The sequence below is a fragment of the Podarcis filfolensis genome, assembly GCF_964270895.1.
Source record: "Podarcis filfolensis genome assembly, chromosome: 3".
NCBI lineage: Eukaryota > Metazoa > Chordata > Lepidosauria > Squamata > Lacertidae > Podarcis > Podarcis filfolensis.
The window spans coordinates 56,259,657-56,282,597 of NC_139606.1; the positions used below are offsets into that span (position 1 = coordinate 56,259,657).

The 22,941-nt window shown below is 41.8% G+C and overlaps 1 protein-coding gene across 2 annotated transcripts; it reads left to right on the top strand.

Annotated features, from left to right (window-relative positions):
• The first annotated feature begins 1,187 nt into the window (after positions 1–1,187).
• SMPDL3A (sphingomyelin phosphodiesterase acid like 3A) lies at positions 1,188–21,022 on the top strand. 2 transcript variants are annotated; one of them, XM_083608630.1, is made up of 8 exons: positions 1,188–1,960; positions 5,725–5,938; positions 6,587–6,731; positions 7,433–7,529; positions 10,985–11,163; positions 12,225–12,405; positions 15,269–15,393; positions 18,461–21,022. In XM_083608630.1, exons 1-8 carry the CDS (start codon positions 1,849–1,851, stop codon positions 18,776–18,778), a joined length of 1,371 nt encoding a protein of 456 aa, XP_083464756.1. In that variant the 5' UTR covers positions 1,188–1,848; the 3' UTR covers positions 18,779–21,022. The 2 variants fall into 2 exon arrangements, with proteins under 2 accessions (XP_083464756.1, XP_083464757.1); XM_083608631.1 differs by lacking the exon at positions 1,188–1,960 and adding an exon at positions 3,674–3,741 and having other exon boundaries at positions 18,461–19,304.
• Positions 21,023–22,941: the final 1,919 nt, after the last annotated feature.

Genomic DNA, 22,941 nt, shown 5'->3' on the forward strand with positions numbered 1-22,941 from the left:
TAAAGGGCCTGTGGACAGTTAAATCCAGTCAAAGGTGACTATGGGGTTGCAGTGCTCATCTCGCTTCAGGCCGAGGGAGCTGGTGTTTGTCCACAGACAGCTTCCGGGGTCATGTGGGCAGCATGACTGAACCGCTTCGGGCGCAATGGAACACCGTGACAGAAACCAGAGTGCATGGAAATGCTATTTACCTTTCTGCGGCAGCGGTACCCATTTATCTACTTGCACTAGTGTGCTTTCAAACTGCTAGGTTGCATGGATCCAAACTGCCAAACTTTTGATCAGCAAGCCCAAGAGGCTCAGTGGTTTAGACCACAGTGCCACCCGCTCCACTAAGCACCCAGGAACTGCAGTAAACAATGAGGAAGTGTTCATGCTTGCAGAAAGACCTGTAGATAGAAGACTCCTATCCAGCACTATATTTGGCAGTGGGTCCTACACTGGGAGCTGCCGCTGCTAGTGTACTGGGAAGGTCCAATGTATGGATGGAATCAATGCTGGAGTGTCCATGACAATAGCATTTAACAATAGCATTAAGCAGGAAGTTCTGTCAGCACTAGTTTTCAGAAACTGCAGCCCCAGTACAGATGTAGAATCATGGTGTATGTGTGTGAATCTATGCAAGACTGTAACTTATTTGTGTAACCTCATAATACTCTTCTTCAGAGCTTGCAATGTTTTGTGACTGCAGTATGGTAATACACATTGTGTTTGTAATCCATTAATACAGCTCACATCACTGCTGTCTGGCTTGTGAGTTCAAAACAGATGACTGCCTTTCCCAGACCTCCCATTCCCAGGGATGTGAGAACAAGGTTGTTGACTTCATCTCCATGGAAAAAGCCATCATTCGAGTGGCGTTAATTTCCATGGCAACTGATTTATGGTGGTACCAAGCAAAAGAAAAAAGACGGATTAGGTTAAAGGTGGGGAGGAAAAAAAAATGGTTGGAAAGGATTCTGGCATATATACTACCGTATGTTTAAATGATAAATAAATATTTGACAACGCAGTCTCTTCTGTTGTGTGATATTCTTCACACACATTACAAACATATTGTACTTCAATTCTCCCTTCCCTTCTTTTAACTACACACTTCATGTTATGCATCACAACTTTACTGACTTGCAACTTCATATGTAATCAATAACTGTGAATATCTAAGGACAAGAACATGTTGCTACTTGCCACATCTTTTGGGATGCAGAGAAATTAGGCTGGCTAGCTGCTTGAAGATGCAAAACTCATGTAAAACACAAACAAGGGAAACTATGTATTTCGCGTGGAAAGTTTACACAACATGTGAGCCCCTGGAAACCAATAAATCAGCAGGCAAAACGAAAGGAGAAGTGTTCCTCCCAAGTTAGTACGAAGGTTATGCTTCCTCAATCGAGGCAGGCAAAAAGTGAAGAAGTGGATCATTGCCTTCCATGGAAATACGGGCAAGAGACGGGGGTGGGGCAGCTACACCTGTTGGGCACCTGCCGCCGGTGGAGCCCTTCTAGGAGCGGGGAAAGAGAGAGGTGGCTTTTGCCGACGCTTTGCATTTCCGCGACGGCGCTTCAGGGTGCATTTCCCCGCTTCCTGATTTAAGAGGCGTCGGCTGGCTCCCTTCCAAGCTCCTCTGAGCAGGCCGCGCCGTCTCGAGAAGCAACCGCCTTTCCTGGAAAGGGCTTGAGAAAAAGAAACCCCGGCTGCTCCTTCCCCAGCGAAGGGAAGCGAGCCAGGCTTCTCCGCGCGCCTCGCCGAAGGGGAAAAGCCAGCTTGGGAAGGGGAGCCGAGTGTTGCGCTGCCGCAAAGCCCTCGCCTTCCTCCTTCCGCGGGGTTGCAGGAGAGGCCCAGCCGAGCATGGGAGGGCGGCTCGGCTCTCGCGGCCTGGCCCTGTGGGGACTTCTGCTGTGCGGCTCGCTGCGGGACCTGGCCAGCGCCGCCCCGGCCTGCGCGGCGCCCTCGGACGCGGGTGAGTCGAGCTGAAGCCGAGCGCGGCCTTGAGTCAAGCTGGGAGCTGCCAGCCGTGTCGTAGGAGCGGCGACCAAACAAGGCGCCTCCCTCCTTCCCGCCATAACAGAAAAGTAGGTCGAGGGGCCGCTCCAGTTGGAGGCGAAACAGGGCTGTCCGGCTGGCGCTGGGGAGGCTGGCGCGAAAGCGCCGAGGGAGGAGCGCCTTCTTCCCCCGGGCTCAGCGGCGCCTCAGCGCTGCAAGGCTTCGCCCTCGCCATTTGCACCCACCTCGGGCAAAGAGCGCACGCTTGCATCGAGGACTCCTCGTAGCAGCGCGTTTTATTGTGCCTTGAGACAGCATTGCGCAGAAGGCGTTAGCAAATTAATACTGATGGTTATGGTTTATTGCCATAATAATAATAATAATAATAATAATAATAATAATAATGGTAAGGCAGGTGGTGATAACAGTTCTACCCGTTGAATTCAGTGGGCGTTGCCGACAGGTGAGTAGACAGAGGATTTCAGCCATCCATCCAGTGCTGCAGGAGCCTGATGCAAGTTGCTGCCATATGGAAACTGGCAACAGCAAGGAAGTACTGTCAGACAATCGGGATGGAGCTGGTAGAGAAAATATTCCTGTAACTTAGGGTGAAAGAGTGTCACATAAAGCGTCAACTGCATGAGGGAGATCCCATTGCTGATTTCGTTATTGCACAGGTGTTACATACGGAACTATGTACATAACCAAGGGGCTGGGTTAGATCAAAAGTTCAGCATTGTGGCTCTTAAAAGTGGCCAGTCAGATGCCCTTGTGGCATTCATAAGCGAGGGCACCCAAGAAGAGCCTGCTGGATCAGGCCCAGTCGCCCACCTAGTCCAGCATCCTGTTCTTACATGCACCTTAAGTGGTGCTGAATCCAAAGTGGACACAATCTTGTCCAAAATTGGTGCTGATGATGGATGTGCTTCTCTACTAATAGCAAAGATGGCGGGACAGACTCACGGGGTGCTGCCTCTGGGGCTTCTGCTGTCTGGGGCAATAGCTGCACCCTGTCCCATGGCCTGGCTCTGTGTGTTGCCATGGAGACAAATGAGTGGGCATTCCTCCCTCACCTGGCTGGATGTCATGTTGTCCTATAGGTGAGAAAATAAGTGGCCAGGGGGAGCTGCTCTGGATTCAGTGACTGAAGTTGTGATAGGAGCGACAGAGTAGTTTGACTTGCTATGTATGCTGAATCCAAAGCTATGGCTTTGGGGGACCCCACTAGAAAACTAAGATCTTCTGGAATATCAATGTTGCAAGCCCTTCCACCCTGTGCTCAGGTTGTATATACTTGTAAATAAAACCATATATCCTAAAGACACTACAGTCTCCACTTTTGTTCCAAGGAAACTGAACCTTCAGTAAGCACTGGAACCCTGGAGTCTCTGTTTCTTGGAGATTGGGGTGCACACAACAATACTTTGCAGTGAGTTTGGGAGCAGAGCTTGAGTTTGGGAAAATAGGAAAGAGGAAGAGAGGTAATTGATATGCTCAAGCCACTGCCCTGGCATCTTAAGGGAAGTATCATGAAGGAGGGATTAGAGTAGGGAGAATGCTTTCCCGTCCCTAGAACTTCGTACCCCGCAATATTTGTTCTCAGTACAGGGACTTAGACTCAATGACCTTTATGTCCCTTGCATCCCAATAATTTGATGGTTCTGTTATTCCATGTCCTCAAGTAGCTTTTACCATCTGGGACTGTTGTTACAAATAGAACATAACACATGCCAAGCAAATAACTACCTGAAGTACAAAGTAAGTAAATGGATATCTTTTAATTAAATCAGGCTCCATTGTTGAAAGTATGCAAGCTTTTGAGTCTCTTGAACTAACCAAGAATTCTGAACTTTTCTCATTATTACGTTTCCTTTTGTGATGTCATTCCCAAAGAGCTGAGCAGTGTGCAACTGTTTCCTCTTTTTCCAACAGGTTTCATAATTTCTTATCCTTCTCTATTCTGAAAACAAATAAATCCCAATGTGTAGCAATAGGAGAGCTGGTTGTGTTCTATGCTGTATTGACGTCACCTTGGCTTGGATCCAAATCTGCAATAGCAAAACTCTGCTTGTAATGAGACTTTCCCAACGTCCGTCCTCCTAAAAAGTTTCCCCTGATGATTGGCAAAACCTCAATAAAATGGTGTTTGACGTGGTGCAGAGGAGAGAGTAATTGGTTGAAATTGGAAAGCCCTTTCCAAGTAGAAGTGCCTTCTGCTAACAAGCACCATTGGATCCTTTTCTTTTTCTTTTTGTCTCAAAGCACAGTCTAATCCTTAAACTGTGAGCAAAGGCAGTTCCTCATTTTCTGTGTGATTTACTTTCCCCATTATTTCTAGAAGTGGCATGTTTGCATGTTCTTCTGACTCATGTTCTCAGATCCATACCACTGAGACAGTATTGATAAAATTTCTTAAGATTGGCCTGAAAAACCCAATTGCCCTGAAAAAAGAATGATAACACTCAAATGTATTGGACATCAATCTGGTTTGACTAACTGTTCCATTGCTCCTTTTGATATTTGTCTCTTCAACTTTTTGTAATTACACAATGACTTCTGAGGAAGAAATTTAGTTCTCAGAGATTTGCTGCTGTTGCGTCTTCGTCTTCGTCGTCTTCTTCTTTTTAAAAAAGCTCATAAATTTAGGGCTCTAATCCAGTGTTGTTGTCAGTTTTGTCCCAGACAGTGTTTAACTCCATGTAAATCACTTCACCATCTGTATGCCATTTTCAGAACTAAAATTTGTTTCATTACATTTAAGAGACTTGCCTATTTAAAAAGTGAGTACCAACTGAAAGATACCAACCGAAAGTATTGCTTAGTGTTAGAATAAACATTTATTAAATTCCATATTTTTTCAGATCTATGTTTTGGTTAGTCCACTACCTATGCACAAGTGTTTGTGGTATGTTTCAATTTGTCTACTGTCTTGACCTTTGCCTGATCAGAGTGGCTTTCTGGGCAGGAAATTGTTGTCAACAATTGCCATTCCTGGTCAGTTATTTCATAGCCATTGATGGAGAAAATAAACCTTAGTTGCTGTCACCTTTTAAATCTTCTTTTAAAAAAACACAGTTGTGTAGCTGCACAGCTGTGCTTCACGAAGTGCCACAGATTACTTTCCATTTTTTATCTCCCTGTGCCCTGGAAGTTATGGGATCCAAAAAATCCCCCAAAACACTGCCAACTATGAAGTAGCCTTCCATTGTAATCACTGCCATGTGGCAAGGAATTCCTTGATTAATTTAAGAGGAAGAAAACACTGTAGTACAGTGTGTAAAAGCACCAGGAGCACGCCCATTTATAAAAACAAAGCAATAAAACAATGCCTCAGCAGTGTAAACCTGACTGGTGGAGATTTGGCCCAAGTCTGGAGAAACAACATAAGTAAACCTAGGATTACTTTCACAATTGTTGTGCTACAATAGTTCATATCTTTCATTCAGAAAGTTCTGTAAATCCAGACAAGAGTTAAAAGAAAAAAGCCTAAAGTTTATAGTGAAAGCTTAAAATTCTGCAGGAGTTGATGATTCAGACTTTGTCCTCACCAGGGAAAAACTTTCTGGTCAAATGAATAAATAATTTCTAGGTACTGACCAAGGTGATGAACAGTAACCCTTAATGGGAACATGGAGTCATAATGGGAGTTTCAGGATTTTTCAGTAGCAGTATTTTTTTACATTTTGCTAAGAAAATGTACATCTAATTCTCAGTTTTTTCTTCTCTTTTGTCTGGAAACAGGCCAGTTCTGGCACATCTCCGATTTACACTTGGACCCCACCTACCACATTACAAGTAATCACACTCAGGTTTGTGCCTCTTCCAAAGGAGTGAATGCCTCAAACCCTGGCCCATTTGGAGATTTCATGTGTGATTCACCATATCGGCTTATTTTATCAGCTTTTCAGCACATGAAGGATTCTGGTCAACAGGCATCCTTCATGATATGGACAGGGTAAGTAAGAAAGACACTAGTATTTCTGATGTAAAGCTAATGAAAGGTTAGAGCAAATGTATTTGGCCATTTCATAGCCTTATTTTAACTTATGGGATTAACTTTAAGGGCCAAGTTACACATTTTATTTGACTTCTGAAGCTTTGATTGACTTGTCTCTGGGCTCAGCATGCAGGAATGGGGGGGGGGGGGAGCCCAGATAGATCCTGTTTTTTGGGACCCGGGATTACAGTCTGGCTGACAGGAAATGTTGTATGCTACATCCTGGGGTTTTTTCCTCTTCATATTGGCAGATTCTCCAGTACGCACAAATGGGAGGGATAGTAATATTGCTTCCTGTAGGTTAGGCAGATTGCAGGTTACAAGGACTGAAGATTGCGTGCATTGAAGCCCAAAATGTCCTTTGAAGGGCCTGCAGTTTCTTTTAACTCTGGTTAGTCATAAAGCAATTTATGTAACACATGAAAACATTTCATGCTTAATTAATTTCTTTGAAACTGTTTGAGTACGTTAATTATAACTTTAATCACTCTCAATATGCAGTACTGAAGTACTTTTAGAGTACTACAGAGAAACTAATGTTTGATTTCAAAAATAATTACACAACTACCAAGTTGAGTTTTTTCTTTTTCTTTGCTTTTCTTAAAGAGACAGCCCTCCACATGTTCCTGTAAAAGAACTCTCCACAAAAATTGTCATTGACATTATTGGTAACATGACTTCTACCATAAGAAGTTTCTTTCCAGATCTCCAAGTTTTCCCTGCATTGGGAAATCATGACTATTGGCCACAGGTAAGACAAATTCTTCAAGAGAGTGAATAATTTGGCAACCTGATCCTATGTTTCTATACTCCTTGGAGGTTGTGGGTGCAAGTATAACTTAGCTGGGCACTATCTGCCTTTGATTAGTAGTCAGCATTATAAAAGATGGCTTAACAATACAACAATGCACATTTGCTTTGAAGAAAGTGCTGCTGAGTTCATTGAGACATACTCTCAAGTCAGTGTAAATAGTATTACAGCCTAATGTTTGTACATCTCTTGTCAGGAAAATCCTGTTGCCCCAGAATGAATTGCTCATAGAAACACAGTGTGTTTCAGTGCTAAAGTACAGAGGAGCAAGCAGTTGGATAAAGTGTGTTGTAACGATATGGAGTTAACTGCTTATGGTTGAATTCTTACCTGTTTCAAATACATTTGTCACTATTTGAGGATTCAGATGTTTAGGGTTTTTGTTCTTAAAAGCATCTCATGCACCTATATGAGAATGTGACCTGATCTACCTGTAGTGCAAAATGAGGTGGGGTAACTCTGAGACGATAAAATCAACAATGCTATTTCAGAATGTAGGTGGGGGTATAGAATGATACTCTCCTTTCATCCAATGTAGAGTTTGGGGTACATTCTTGGTACATATCCAAACTGAAAAGCTAAGATTTGGACAAATAATGATTAGTAAAGCATATTCTTAAGGGGATGTCTGTATTTTAAAGGATCAGTTGCCTGCATCTGTCAGTGAAGTTTACAATGCTGTAGCGGATTTCTGGAAACCTTGGCTTACGGATGAAGCAGTCAGCACCTTGAGAACAGGTAGGATGGATAGTAAAACAGCACACATTTGCTAGGTCCGCTGTCTTTATTTGGCCGTGCTGGATATGGGTGAAATTGACATGGTAAAATTTCTAATATTGGGTTCTTATTGCAAGTGAAAATGTTTCATATTTCAGGGCACTTTCTGTCCCTGAATCGCCAAGGCCTAATCATTCTACTGATTTACTAAACATTAAAGTTATATGTGACAACACCCACGATGTTGTATATTTTGTACTGTATATCCTTGAAAGTTTGCATAGGCATTTCTCAGAGTTTAAAGTGTTTCTAAGTGTTTAAAGTCAATGTTAAGGATGTTGTTTACAGGAACAGAATGGTGTGATACAAGATATAACCCTCCTCTTTGTTGTTGTTGTTGTTTAGTCGTGTCCGACTCTTCGTGACCCCATGGACCAGAGCACGCCAGGCACTCCTGTCTTCCACCGCCTCCCGCAGTTTGGTCAGGCTCATGTTTGTAGCTTCAAGAACACTGTCCAACCATCTTGTCCTCTGTCGTCCCCTTTCTCCTTGTGCCCTCCATCTTTCCCAACATCAGGGTCTTTTCCAGGGAGTCTTCTCTTCTCATGAGGTGGCCAAAGTACTGGAGCCTCAACTTCACGATCTGTCCTTCCAGTGAGCACTCAGGGCTGATTTCCTTAAGAATGGATACGTTTGATCTTCTTGCAGCCCATGGGACTCTCAAGAGTCTCCTCCAGCATCATAATTCAAAAGCATCAATTCTTCGCTGATCAGCCTTCTTGATGGTCCAGCTCTCACTTCCATACATCACTACTGGGAAAACCATGGCTTTAACTATACGGACCTTTGTTGGCAAGGTGATGTCTCTGCTTTTTAAGATGCTGTCTAGGTTTGCCATCGCCTTTCTCCCAAGGAGCAGGCGTCTTTTAATTTTGTGACTGCTGTCACCATCTGCAGTGATCATGGAGCCCAAAAAAGTAAAATCTCTCACTGCCTCCATTTCTTCCCCTTCTATTTGCCAGGAGGTGATGGGACCAGTGGCCATGATCCTCGTTTTTTTGATGTTGAGCTTCAGAGCATATTTTGTGCTCTCCTCTTTTACCCTCATTAAAAGGTTCTTTAATTCCTCCTCACTTTCTGCCATCAAGGTTGTGTCATCTGCATATCTGAGGTTGTTGATATTTCTTCCGGCGATCTTAATTCTAGCTTGGGATTCATCCAGCCCAGCCTTTCGCATGATGAATTCTGCATATAAGTTAAATAACCAGGGAGACAATATACAGCCTTGCCGTACTCCTTTCCCAATTTTGAACCAATCAGTTGTTCCATATCCAGTTCTAACTGTAGCTTCTTGTCCCACATAGAGATTTCTCAGGAGACAGATGAGGTGATCAGGCACTCCCATTTCTTTAAGAACTTGCCATAGTTTGTTGTGGTCGACACAGTCAAAGGCTTTTGCATAGTCAATGAAGCAGAAGTAGATGTCTTTCTGGAACTCTCTAGCTTTCTCCATAATCCAGCGCATGTTTGCAATTTGGTCTCTGGTTCCTTTGCCCCTTCGAAATCCAGTTTGCACTTTGGGAGTTCTCGGTCCCAGTGGCGTAGTGTGGGGGGTGCAGGGGGGGCCGGCCGCACCGGGCGCAACATCTGGGGGCGCGCGCTTGCACTCGCAGCTCTCTGCCCCTACCGGGTTAGGGGGCGCAAATTACTTGCCTTGCCCCGGGTGCTGACAACCCACGCTACGCCACTGCTCGGTCCACATACTGCTTAAGCCTGCCTTGTAGAATTTTAAGCATAACCTTGCTAGCGTGTGAAATGAGTGCAATTGTGCGGTAGTTGGAGCATTCTTTGACACTGCCCTTCTTTGGGATTGGGATGTAGACTGATCTTCTCCAATCCTCTGGCCACTGCTGAGTTTTCCAAATTTGCTGGCATACTGAGTGTAGCACCTTGACAGCATCATCGTTTAAAATTTTAAATAGTTCAGCTGGAATATCATCACTTCCACTGGCCTTGTTATTAGCAGTGCTTTCTAAGGTCCATTTGACTTCACTCTCCAGGATGTCTGGCTCAAGGTCAGCAACCACACTACCTGGGGTGTACGAGACATCCATTTCTTTCTGGGATAATTCCTCTGTGTATTCTTGCCACCTCTTCTTGATGTCTTCTGCTTCTGTTAGGTCCTTTCCACTTTTGTCTTTTATTATGGTAATCTTTGTACGAAATGTTCCTTTCATATCTCCAATTTTCTTGAACAGATCTCTGGTTTTTCCCATTCTATTGTTTTCCTCTATACAAATGATCAAACAATAGTTTATTACATAAATATTCAAGCAGTGATCATAGAATTGTAGAGCTGAAATGGACCACAAGGCTCATCTAGTCCAGTGCCTTGCAATGCATTGTAACAAAGCCAAATAATTGAGGTCATCGTTTATTTTTCCCTTGGTTAACAGTTTGCAAATAGTTAGCATGATATCTATAGTTAAACTGTTCTATTTTTGCTCTGAGATAAGCAGGAGCTACAACCTGCTTATATAATCGGCAAGCAAATAAATTTCCAAATCTATTGTAGCCTCTTAAGAATTTGAAAATGGAAAAAGGGTTTTTCCCTTGAATTTGATCCTTATTTTGCACATTAAAATTCAGGAAGTAAAATGGAGACCTGTAAATCAAATTTTAGGTTACATATTTTTTTCCAGCACATGTACAGAATATTAGAAATATGCAGAATTCTTAAATGTTAAAGATGTTAGAATTCCTGCTCCATGATTGCAGTCGTGGGATTTTAATCTATCACATGATGGTGTATGTTTTGACTCCACAAAGTGGGAAGTGACGGAGACAGGATGTTTGTGTTACTGTGTTCTGTGAAGTGGGACTATGGTCCTTTGTTCTTTTTCTCTTTGCTGTCTGATGCTAGAGAGAGAGAGGGAGCCATGTTGCAGTGCTCTGTGTGTGTTTATATGTAAATAAAGTAGATTAGCCAAAATGCTGAGTTGCTGAGGTCTGCTATGCAAGCTGCAAAGACTCTGCAGATCCCTAAGTGTGCCGATGTCTGTTGGCATCGGTCGCTGTGATGTTTGGGCTGAAGAAAGCTTTTGAAGCTCCCAAATGATCGGCCAGGAGGGAGAGAACATGCCAGTCAGGCATGTGTCTCTGCCAGGGTCCTACTCGAGTGTAAAATGAGCTCCTGACAAAAGATGCAGAAGTTATATTCCATTACTCCTGTTTACCCTTTATTAATTATCCCATTGGAATTATATCCATGGAACATTTTGAAGAATGGTATTACGCAACAGGAATATGTATGTTAGATTTAGGCCCATAGAAAGGATATTGCATTTAATTTGCAAGCCAATTCTTAGATAATTATGTCCTATTCTATTCTACCTGACTGGAGAAGACAACCAAAAATCGGTGGAACTTATCCATAGTAAATTAAAGACATACATCTTCTCTCCACCCTCCCCTAGGTGGTTTTTACACACAAACAATTCAGTCCAACATGACTGCACAACCTCTTAGGATAATTAGTTTAAATACCATCTTATACTACCCTCCCAACACTATGACTCTGAATATGACTGATCCAGCAAACCAGTTTGCATGGCTGGAACGTGTATTAGAGACGGCACATCAAAACAAGGAAAAGGTAAGGATTTTTTTAATTAAAAAAGTAATATGAATGAGAAAAGGGTAACTATTTGTTTCAAGAAAGTTTGCAGTTGGTGGGACCTTTGAGCAAGGTAGGTATGTCCCCTGAACTTCCACTGCTCTGAGTAGAAAGCATACTAAACTTGTATCAGTTAATCCAGGGGAACTCCTAACTTTGGTAATAAGGGAGCACCCCAAAGGCCACCCATACACAATGCTAAAGTATGGGGACACTCTTACTCAGTCTGGTATGCTGCCAAAAGTATTCAGAGTGCCAAATACCAGGTCCCACCAAATAGTTTGGTGCTGCCAAATGCCAAGAGTTGGAGTTGCTTTAATCAGTAAATGTGAATGGGTTGAAAGCACGTGAGCTTTTCTGTGTGTGCTTGAGCCTGGAGCAGGTATAGTCCTGAAGTTTGGAGTGTCATCTAATTCTTCATGGTGCTTATGTCTATACTGGGATCATTAGTTCAAGGCTTCTAACTCCTAAATACATCAGTTGTTGTGGCCAAAAAAGGAAGAGACTAATTAAGATAAGTCCTACCTGAAATACTACAAATGCTGTTTGAATGCAAGACTTCTTGTAACAAAGGTTTGTGCAGTTAATAGGAAATACCGTATTTTTCGCTCTATAACACGCACCCGACCATAACACGCACGTAGTTTTTAGAGGAGGAAAATCGTAGGCATGCCACCCGTAGGCATTTCCTCCATAACATGCACAGACATTTCCCCTTACTTTCTAGGAGGAAAAAAGTGAGTGTTATGGTGCAAAAAATACGGTAAGTTGTAACTCATGCCTCTAGTCAATGGCATTGTAGAACTTTGGTTTATTCGACCTGTTATCTATATCCTCCAAGCTTGTAAGCCTTTATGCCTGTTTCACAAACTCTATGACTTCATTCTTGGTAGGGGAGAAATTGTTTACCTTTCAGAAAGCAACGAATGGAAAAGTGAGATTATAAGCAATTTCTTTCACGTCAACATTATAGTATACACCTGATGTATTTGATGTAATATTAAAATGCTTTTTCTGATATGTATATTCTTATCCCCTAGGTTTATGTGATAGGACATGTGCCAGTAGGTTATCTGCCTTTCTCTCGAAATACCACTGCCATAAGAGAACACTACAATGAGAGGTTGATAGAAATATTTCGCCGGTATAGCAGCGTGATTGCTGGGCAGTTTTTTGGACACACTCACCGAGACAGCATCATGGTTCTTCTAGATGAAAAGGGTAATGATGTTTGCAGATGACAGCTTTCTTGGCTGGTGACACAGATTACACAGTAATGGGAGATCTTTTTTATGGTGCTTTGGGGATAGGCAAAGGCCATATTCTCTAATGGGATAAATCAGAGTTAACCCATACGATGCCATTCATATGTTGTCAGGTTGCAACTCCCATCAGCCCCAGCTAGTGTGGTCAGGGAGGATGGGCGCTGCAGTTCAGTAACATGGAAGGCATCACAAAACTTGGCCCTGCAGTTGCCAGCTTGAATCCTCCTCCTCCTTCATACCCTTGCTTCATGATTTTTGTACATTCTTACCCTTCCTAAATCTATCGGTTCTATTTAAAACTATCACAAATAATCAACGTCGCAGAAACTAATTCCACTTTGAAGAAATAGATGGTTAAAAACAAAAGGGCAAAACCAACCACATTGAGTAAATGCATCCCAACAACTTTAAAATTCACACTGGTATTATTACAGTCAGTACTTTTCTAAGTACCAAATCGTGTTTTGCAAATGATTTGGCTTGTGCTTTATTTTCAAATAGGAGCCATAACAGCTCTTTTGTTAGGTTCACACTTCATCATAAGACAATAGCAGATCCTATACAAAAATCTTTCCTTCCTGTTTCTTCAGAGACAGTCGCAAATTACACTGGCCAGTTCCTACCCATTGTAGAATGTGTCAAAAAGAAATGTTCTCAAGCTTGTTAGATACACTCAGTTTTTCTGTGTGTTTCCTGCATCTTTACTAGGTCTCTGTCTGTACTGGGCTCCCTGCTGCTTCAGAGTTAATTAAGACAGGAACAGAGAGTGAAGATAGAAGGAGAGAGGAGTCTTCTAACCCATAATAATCTGTAAAATGTAGCCAACATCCAACTTTCAAGATTATATGCAGTATTATATATTCTTCTCTAAAGTTGTTTCAGATTGAACAAAGAAACTTGCAGCAGCAGGAAGCATTAAAATCTAAGAAACACCACCTAAATATTGTATCCCTTTAAACATCATGGCCTAAACAAACTATAAGCATATTGGCTTAGTGTTGCATTTGCTGGTTTGGACATCATGCTAAACCAAGGCACGTTGTGGTTTAAATGAACAAATCACACAGTGTTATTTGCAAAGGCAGTTGTTATCTCAGTAAGGCACTATATTGAGTTTCCAATAGTGATATAATCATTTGGTCAATTGATTAAAAAGCAGGTGCTTAACCAACTGGATGTTCTTTAATTTGATGTCAATCCCAATACAGTGGTACCTCAGGTTACATACGTTTCAGGTTACAGACTCCACTAACCCAGAAATAGTACCTCGGATTAAGAACTTTGCTTCAGGATGAGAACAGAAATTGCACAGCAGCGGCGGCGCAGCGGCAGCAGGAGGCCCCATTAGCTAAAGTGGTGCTTCAGGTTAAGAACAGTTTCAGGTTAAGAACAGACCTCCGGAACAAATTAAGTACTTAACCCGAGGTTCCACTGTAGTAGCATCCCAAAATGACATAAAAAATAAGCAAGTTCAGTGTCTGTATTGTAGAAGATCCACATTTGAGACATGCTGGCATTCATTCCAATTGATGACAGTCTGCTTCAGTTGCCTGTGGCTTAGAAGGGAAAGCAAAATCGTTTCACCCAGAAAAGCAGAGCATGTACTGATTTTTTATATACATAGTGATAACCTATCCTCTTCATTTAATCTGGTATCTGTAGATGTAAACCAGTATGCTTGTGTAACCTGAACAACAGCAGGTTTTTGAAGCATCCAAAATCCTTTTGCTTGTTGATAATTGGTGAGCAATTAAATCTTTAGTCCTGGAATCTGGAACTGGAGAGCCTCTGGTTGTTCAACTACAAATCCCATTATCCCTGGGCACTAACCGTGCTGGTTGGGACTGATACAAGTTGGACTCCAACAGCATCCCTTCTTTAGCTGATTAATTCAGTTAATTGATATGCAGCCAAATCCTACCCATGTTTACTTGGAAGTAAGCCTGACTAGTTCCCATGGAACATACTGCCAAGTAGGTATGTGACAGGTTCCAAAAGCTTTGAACTAGTCTAGTTAATAATGCCTGGAAATTTCCACATGCTAAGTAGAAATACAAGTAATTTAATGATGTGAATGCTGATGCAATTTGACTTTTTTTAAAAAAGCGGTCCGTGTATTCTTTATGGACAAACTCAGTGTAAATAATTTTTTAAAACCCTAAGTAGTCAAATTGAATTGTGTTTTTCTTTTTGGACAACTGTGCAGTAGAAATTTGTGTATGTTTACTTAGAAGTAAGTCCCACATGTGACTGACTCCCTAGTATACGTGTTTAGGTTTTCAGCCTAAATTCATCTGAAGATGTGTAAAAATCTAGTCTTGTTTTTACAAAGCTTTCTTAAGCATGGCTTTTGTAGAGATACCTTGACTTCCTTTCAGAGGATTACCCAGAATTAGATCAAGACAAGGGTCATAAAAGTTGCTTAGGTGCACACAAGGGGCTTTCAGTGGCTTTTAAAGTCTTTTTTACTGTAGACACCCCTCCCAATTTGGGAGTAAACACCCCTCCCAATTTCAAAACTGTGCTCATTGTTATTTAAATCTATCCATTGCCCCAAAATGTGAAATCTCCAAAATAAGTTTTTCTTCAGGGAGTTAGCATAACTTTAATGATTGGCAAGCATTGATGGCTGCATCAGAAATTGTAGCGAGGGGTTCCCATGTGTGGTTATTGCATAAATATTTTTAATAATGTGTCGGTGGAAGAGCAGGACACAAAGTACATGTCCTAATGTAGTGAACATATGTGTAAGTTTAAACATTGCCACTTACTAAAACCTTTCTCCATTTCCCCAAACCCTTTGTTTTGTAATTGTTCAGAAAAGCCAATAAACTCCTTGTTTGTGGCACCTGCTGTGACGCCAGTGAAGGACATATTTCAGGTAGACTCAAACAATCCTGGAGTGAGATTATATCAATATGACCCTCTTTCTTATAATCTACTGGTAAGTTGAAAAACTAAAAAACAAAAATAAAGCAGGTCTCCTGGAAAGTAAAAAATTAATGTGATGGGTTTTGTGATTAATTTTTCAGCTAACACTAACTTCTGTGGTTAGTGGTAAAGCCATTCATGCTTCCTAAATAGTCATTTTCCATGTTTCCATAATTGTGTATCAGTGTTTAACGTATATGAACGGACTTGAAACCAGTAGCTAGAAATGTATGAAGAAGTATGGGGATACTTCTGTACATTTTGTATCCTTACCTGTCTCCCAAGTTTCACATGCTTTAGAATTCCCTTGTTCCTCCCTTCTTCCCCAGTGATTGCACAGTTATTTATTTATTACACTTTTTTCTCCAAAGAGCTTAGTTGCTCCTCTCCCCACTCTCCATTGTTAACTTCACAACAACTTTGTTGAGGTAGGTTGAGGGATTGTGGTTGCTTAAAGGTCACTCAATGAGCTTTTTTGCCAAGTAGGAATATTAACCCCTATCTCTCTAGCCCTAGTCTGGCACCCTAACCTCTATACCACACTTGTTAGAAATAAGCTACTGTTCTCTTTGCTAATCCTACAAATGGTCTTCTCTTTCATTCAGTGGTGCAGTTTAGACTCTGGACTTAATGGTCTTATGCCCCCTGCATCCCTCTTTAGATGGCAGTGCAAATTACTCCACTTACATTAAAACTTGGTAATCCATCTCTGCTGTATTTGTGGGTCCTCCTGCTCATTCTGCTGCGTGTGGCCCTGGACTCCTGCCCTGAAGGCTCCACTGCTTTTTTCTTCATTCTGCCTTGGTTTCTCAAACTGTTTTCATTTGCAGGAAAGGAAGAGCAGCAATCAATATGAGGCAGCTCTGCAAAGAGGAGGAGTTGGGGTTGGGGAGAACATGCCTTGTTCAAATGTTATTTGTAGTAATTTATTGAGGGAGGTGTAAATCACAGTTCTGCCGGAAGCATTATCCAAAGCGGTGTACGTTAATGAACCCTATTATCGCTAAAAACAATGGGATAAAACAAGCCACAGACCAGGATGGGGATGCAAGCTGTAATTAAAGCAGCCAATAAATCTGCAGGGCTTGCTTGTTAGCAGGCATTTACCAGTTGCTGAAAGACCCATAATGCAAGGACCACCAGACAAGCATTTCCATAGTTTGGAATGTGTCGCCAGAGAGACCGGGAGAATTTGGTTCCACACCTTCACTTTGAAAAAGGAGGACACAGAGCAGGCCTGCCCCAGTGGATCTGAGAACATGGGAATAGATGTATGGGAGGAAGAGAACCTCCCTAAGGTGTGCAGACCTAGAGCATTTGGAGCTTTAAAGGTCATCAACTAGGGCTGGAAACAAAACATGCCATTGAGCTAGAACTAGAACAGTAAATGACATGTTCCTATCTGGTGTCACACATTTTTCACTGGCTGTTGCTGCAGAATCCTCTTCAAAGGCAGGCCCATGTCGACCACATTGCAGTGACCCAAACAGATGATTGCTGAAGCATAGATAACTGAGGCCCACTTTCTGTTTTAGAGAAGGGGTTGGAGTCAGTTCCTCAGCCTAAGCTGGAGAAAGTAGCACTCCTGATCAATGACACTTTGTAAGAACCTAATACTAAAGCGAGATCCATGGGCATACCAAACTCTCAGCCAGCCTCTGCCAACCTAGTACCCTCCCATCAGTATCGGCCAGAATGGGCTGGCTGGGGCTGATGGAAATAGTACCCCAGACCAAGAAGGTGCCAGTTTGACAAAGACTGCTCTAAGCATTGTCCTTCATGGGGTGTCTTAACTTCATATGGGAATGCCACATTCCCTTCCTGTTTTGGGCTGTCACAAGGTCATGATGCTTGTTCTGTCTGGATTCAGTTTCAGTTTGTTAGCCATCTTCCAGCACATAAATACAACAGGGCAATTGTTCAGGAAATCCATTGTTGTTCCTGGATTTGCTGGGAAAGGAAAGCTCATGCTGGATGCTGAGTGACGCAGCACTCCATGCTGTCAAAGAGCTCTCTCTGCAGTTGCCTGTAGATGTTAAAAGTCTTGGGGCCAAGATACAACCCTTTGGTATCTCTGGTTCTGTTGGGTCTATCAGCTGCCTGTCAGGTGAGAGTGAAGCCTCCTGCAGAGCAGTGTCCTTAACTCTCAGCAGTCTCAAGTAGCACAGAGATATCTGATTATATAGTATCAAATGCCACTGAAAAGTTTAGGAAACTGAACAAAGGTATAACTCTTTCTATTCCAGACACAGGTAATAGGCTGGAGCAGCTAAGGTGCTTTCAGTCACAAACCCTTTTCTGAACTTCTATAATATGAGTCTAGAAAATATTTATCATTCAAGAGGTTTTGTTGGTCTGGTACTTTCTGGTCGAGGAAGGCAAATTTATACTGTACTATATATGTTCAGATCAACTATCTCAAATGAATATTATTTTTTTTAATCACGAGACGGTGGATTGCAGCATCTCTTAAGCTTATTGGCACCATCCTCATCTCTACTAGTATGTGAGAAGCCAGCACCATGAACTATTGGGTTCTGAGACCTTTATCAATCATGCACATTTGCATAGTTTCACTTCTTTTGCCCAGATTATTCTACCATAATGGAGAGAGAAAAAGAGTCCTGAAATCCTACTACACCTACTAAAAATCTACTTGGCCAACAGGCATTGGACTTGCACACGTTCAAATATAATTTTGCACTAATGTGGTGCAAAAAAGTTGAAGGTTTTGTTCGCAAGAGGCTATTTTGTGCTCAATTCCACACTCATGGGACACAGAGAGTAATGGGTTATGTTGGTGTGAATTTTCCTTGAGCTGGATATATTGTTTGTCTTATCTGCAGGCCATGCCCAAGAGTGTTGTTTTTGTCTCTTTTCTTCCCATCCATTCCCTTCCCCCAGTATTAGCATATGACAGAAACTGAGCTATATATGAGTCCACGTCTTGTGGTGGGACATGACCTTTCTCTTCAGTTGTGAATAATAGGCAGTGATGGCTTCTTAATCAATACATCACTCTAGAAGTTTAATGAAGCAGTGGATACAATTGTGCACTTTTTGTTTCCGTTTAATTCCAGGATCTTTGGCAGTTCTACTTGAACCTCACAGAAGCCAATGTGAAAAATGAATCAGTCTGGAAACTTGAGTATGTGATGACCAAAGCTTATGGAATCAAGGACTTAACGCCAGAAAGCTTGTATGAAATGGCAAATCAACTTAGTGTACCTCACAGCAAATTGTTCCAAAAATATTTCAGCCACTACTTTGTGAGTTACGATGATCCAAGCTTGTTCTGTGACGAGCACTGTAGGATCACCCAACTCTGTGCAATTCAATATTTAGACCTCACCTCTTACACTGATTGTATCGAACATAAAGGCAAATTACACGGGTAAAAAGTAGTGCTCACGCTAAAGAATTGTGTCCTCTAGGGCCTGGTTCTCATGTAGCAACTTTAACCGTTGTTTCTTCAGCTGAGAACTAGTGTGGTGTCTACCCACTCCAACCCACTTCTCTCTTCCTTAGTTTTCCATTACAAATGAACTGCTCTTGGTTTTATATCCTGGTTACCAAGCCATGATTAAACCACAGTTTCTCAGTTGAAATGTAGCAGGAAATGGTGGTTTCAACTAAACAGAATGGAACACTGAAGCTAACATGCATTGGGGGGAAACGCACAGGCACAACATTAGTTTTTGGTGCAATAAACCATGGTTTATATAAGCAGAGGTCATTACTGCTGTATTGAGCCTAAATAAAGTCCAAATAATATTTTGCCAAATTAATTTTGCCTGCAAATTACCGTATTTTTCGCCCTATAGGATGCACTTTTTCCCCTCCAAAAATGAAGGGGAAATCTGGGTGCATCCTATGGGGCGAATGAAGGCTTTCGCTGAAGCTTGGAGAGCGAGAGGGGTCGGTGCGCACTGACCCCTCTCGCTCTCCAGGCTTCAGGAAGACATCTGCAGCCTAAGCAGCCCTGCGGGAGTTCCCGCAGGGCTGTCTAGGCTGTGGATAGCAGCCTGCTGCCCGGCACGAGGGGCGCCCTGAAGCAGAGCGCCCCTCGCGCCGGGCAAACATCGGCCAGCCCCACAAGCTCGGGGGACAGCAGGGAGGCGCAGCACTGCCATCCCGCTGTTCCTCGACCTGGTTCAGTTTTCCCGACCTGGTTTGGGGGGGGAAATAAAGGGAAAAAAAATTCCTTTATTTCCCCCCCAAAAAACTAGGTGCGTCCTATGGGACGGAGCGTCCTATGGGATGAAAAATACGGTAATCAAAAGGAATGTTGTAGAAAGAAACCAGGTATTTCATCAACTGGAAGGGGTGGGATGGGGTGCTTCCCTGTACTTTTAAAGCTTAGCTGTTTCTTCAATCAACTCCTGCAGTGTATGCAAACACACAAAATATCTCATTCAAGTGACTGTAAGCGTATATAGCTGCATCTTGCAAGCCTTTTAGAGAATTTTTCTTGAATGTATGATTCATTTTAAAATATTTTTAGAGATATTTATATGGAAATTGTACAATTTGTATGGTAAAATTGTCATACATTGAATCATGGAAAGTATCTATATATACAAAGTTATGGCTTTGTTTCTTTGTAAGTTTTAAGAACTTGTGATTTTGCTCAAGGGCAGGCAAGAATTCATATGGCCATAAAATAATTATTTTTCTGACACAACTGTGTCTATCATCCGTATCCATGGGGAATGGTGTTGAAAGTAAAACAATGAAAGGAGGGAGCAGTCTAGTTTCTTACCACAAATAAAAGATGAAAATAAGAAGAACACAGGCTGCACAATTTGCTTCATATCTCAGGTTCAACAAATGCTAGAGTTGAACTTAGTTTCATACATGTGATTTTTCACATTTTCTTTCAAATGAAGATTTTGGGTTATATATTTGCTTTTCTTGCTGATTTATATGAATGGCTTTGTCTAGCTGTTTGTATAGGCTTGGATCCTAAGTTGCTTCTCAGTTCATGTAATAGGCTTGGATCCTAAGTTCATGTACAGGCTTGGATCCTAAGTTGCTCCTCAGTTCATGTAAAGGGCAGATTTTTGACCATTTCCTCTTTGTCTGTAGCCCTTCACTCATGCCATAGCCAAGAATCCCACAACCCCCAGGAGCAAAAGTTCAGGGGTTGCAGTTGGATGGGGTGAGGCCTGAAATCCCTGTTTTGTGAATGTGAACTCTGTTCCACTTATGGAAAGAAAGTTAGGATCCAAGTCATGGTGTTTAAGAAAGATTTGGTTTTATGAATCTTTTAGGTGTGGGTTCCCCTTCACCCTGGAATAAATAATATGGCTTGATCCTAAGCATAATTTACTTCTATTGCACACAGGCTTGCAGAAATTAATTGGTGGTGTACTAGCTCAGGGACTTTCACAATCTTATTTTTCATTGTGTTAAAATAAAACTTGCTCATTCCAAGTAGATCTGCTAAAAATGTGTATGTGTAAATGTTTGGGTGTTTATAAAAGAAGATCTATAAGAGAAGCTCCAGTGGAGAAGATGGGGACAAGTTACATATTTTTGTTAGCAGATCAGTAATTTCACTTTTGAGTTATTTGGGAACTTTCTGGTGGATGCCATCTGTCAGTTTTTGTTTTGTCAATAAAGTCTAGTACTTATCACCACTATTTGTCTCAGTTCCTCAGGCTCCCTGTGAAAAGTTGGTTAAAGCACATGGTCTAACTTATATCTTCCCCTGTGAAGACAGGTGGAAAACATTTATTCAGTTTCTTTGCAATCTCTGTTAGCACATCTTTGACTCCCTTGTCATCCAAAAGCCCAACTGCCTCTCTAGTCCTGTTCCTGCTACTAATGTATTTAAATATTTTTTTGCATCTTGGTCTTCATGTTTTTAGCAATGTGTTCCTCAAATTCTTTTGTTTAGCATCCCTTTTTGCCTGCTTGCATTTCACTGGAAATTACTGAACTATATAGATCAGTGATGACAACTCAGGATAAAGCAGCAGTTCCCTTTGGGCCTATTTGTACTATGGAGAAATCAGCTTCCTACATACCTGGGAACACATGCCTGAGTGTCATTTCTGTACTGCAAGGCACATTAGAAATGAGTAACTAGTGCTGGATGTCCCAGCATTAGTGAAATGGCAACAGAATAGGAATCTGTTCCATTTTTATTCAAAAGTAAAATTACAAACCACTTAAAAAACAACAACTTAACACTGAGAAGGAGTGGATGCTGTAATGCCTGAGTAGTTACATCACTAACATAGTTGTAGCATGGGCACAGATTTAATTTGCCACCAGGGCTTCTTAGGAACTCTGCGCTAATCCTTCAAATGGCCATGCAAGAATGCAGTGAATTAGAAGAATCTTTAAGCAGGCTGTTGTATTCACTCTATGCTCTTAAGATTCAAATCACTTCCACAGCAGAATGCTCTCATTCATTGGAAACTGATGCAGATTTCCTATGTGGATGGACTTTAAGATATCTGCATTTTTCATCAAACATAAATACAGCCTACACAGTTCCTGGAGAATAGCCTAGAAAGCAGAGAGAATCGAAAGATGCCCTTTAGCTACCCATACTATTGCTGCAATCAAGAAAATGAAACTTCTAAGGATCATAAATGTGTATATATGAGTGAAGAGCTTAAAATAGGCTAAATTTACTCATTCCTGTGCTTGATTTGTACCTGCTCAAGATTATGTTTCTTATTTTTCTTCTACCAGTGATCCATCCAGGCACTGAACAGACCCATGCACGCGCAACTTCAGCAAAGCGATGGCTTCATGTGCCTTTAAATTATTCTGTGATCCAAGCTATATTTATTTTAAGGCATTATATATAGTTTTTCAGACATAACAGTCTCCCAAAGTGGGTTGAAAAATGCAACAGAATCAGTAAAGATTCCTAAGGCACAAGAAGATCATGGCAGATGAGCCAGAAAAACTCATCACTCAAAAACCGGAGATTCTGAAAAGGCTGTGTGAATAATAATAATTTTGGATGGAATTCAAGATCATGTGAATGTTAGTAGTCCACCAGCTCCAGCATTTCTGCTTGCCAGATGGAACAATATCTTCCCTCTTTTCCCCTGCTCACTGTTCTGGGTATTCTCCCAGCCCTTGGGGAATTTATGTTACACTTGCAAGAGTCGTTGCATTCTAGAGCAATGGATTAGTTGAATCTGACCCAAAATGTTTTTACTTAATGTGGAAAGCTCCAGGGATGTAGCACCACAACAGAAAGTGAAACTGAAACTCCACCTTCATGCTCGTGCAATGGATTATTGCACATTAAACAATATTCTCTAGTGCAAAAGTAGGACATGTTGTTGGACTACAACTGCCATCAGCCCCAACCATTGACCCTGCTGTCTGGGCTGGTTGGGAACTGAAATTCAACAACATCAAGAGGACCATATGTTCCCCATCTCTGTCCTAGTGATACTTGGAACACCAGCATCCCAATCCCGTGATTACCAGACAAAGGAGATCTGTCATGTACATATATACCTTTTCCATTTAAAAAGACCTCCAGTTCCTTCAGTGGAAGAAAAATGCTCCTCATATAAGCAAAGAC

What these genes read in the sequence shown, in the direction of transcription:
- SMPDL3A (XM_083608630.1), top strand. Translation starts at nt 1,849, where the DNA reads ATGGGAGGGCGGCTCGGCTCTCGCGGCCTGGCCCTGTGGGGACTTCTG. An exon ending in ATCATGACTATTGGCCACAG is followed by an intron (nt 6,732 to 7,432) that starts GTAAGACAAATT and finishes TGTATTTTAAAG; the next exon opens with GATCAGTTGCCTGCATCTGT. An exon ending in CTCTTTCTTATAATCTACTG is followed by an intron (nt 15,394 to 18,460) that starts GTAAGTTGAAAA and finishes GTTTAATTCCAG; the next exon opens with GATCTTTGGCAGTTCTACTT.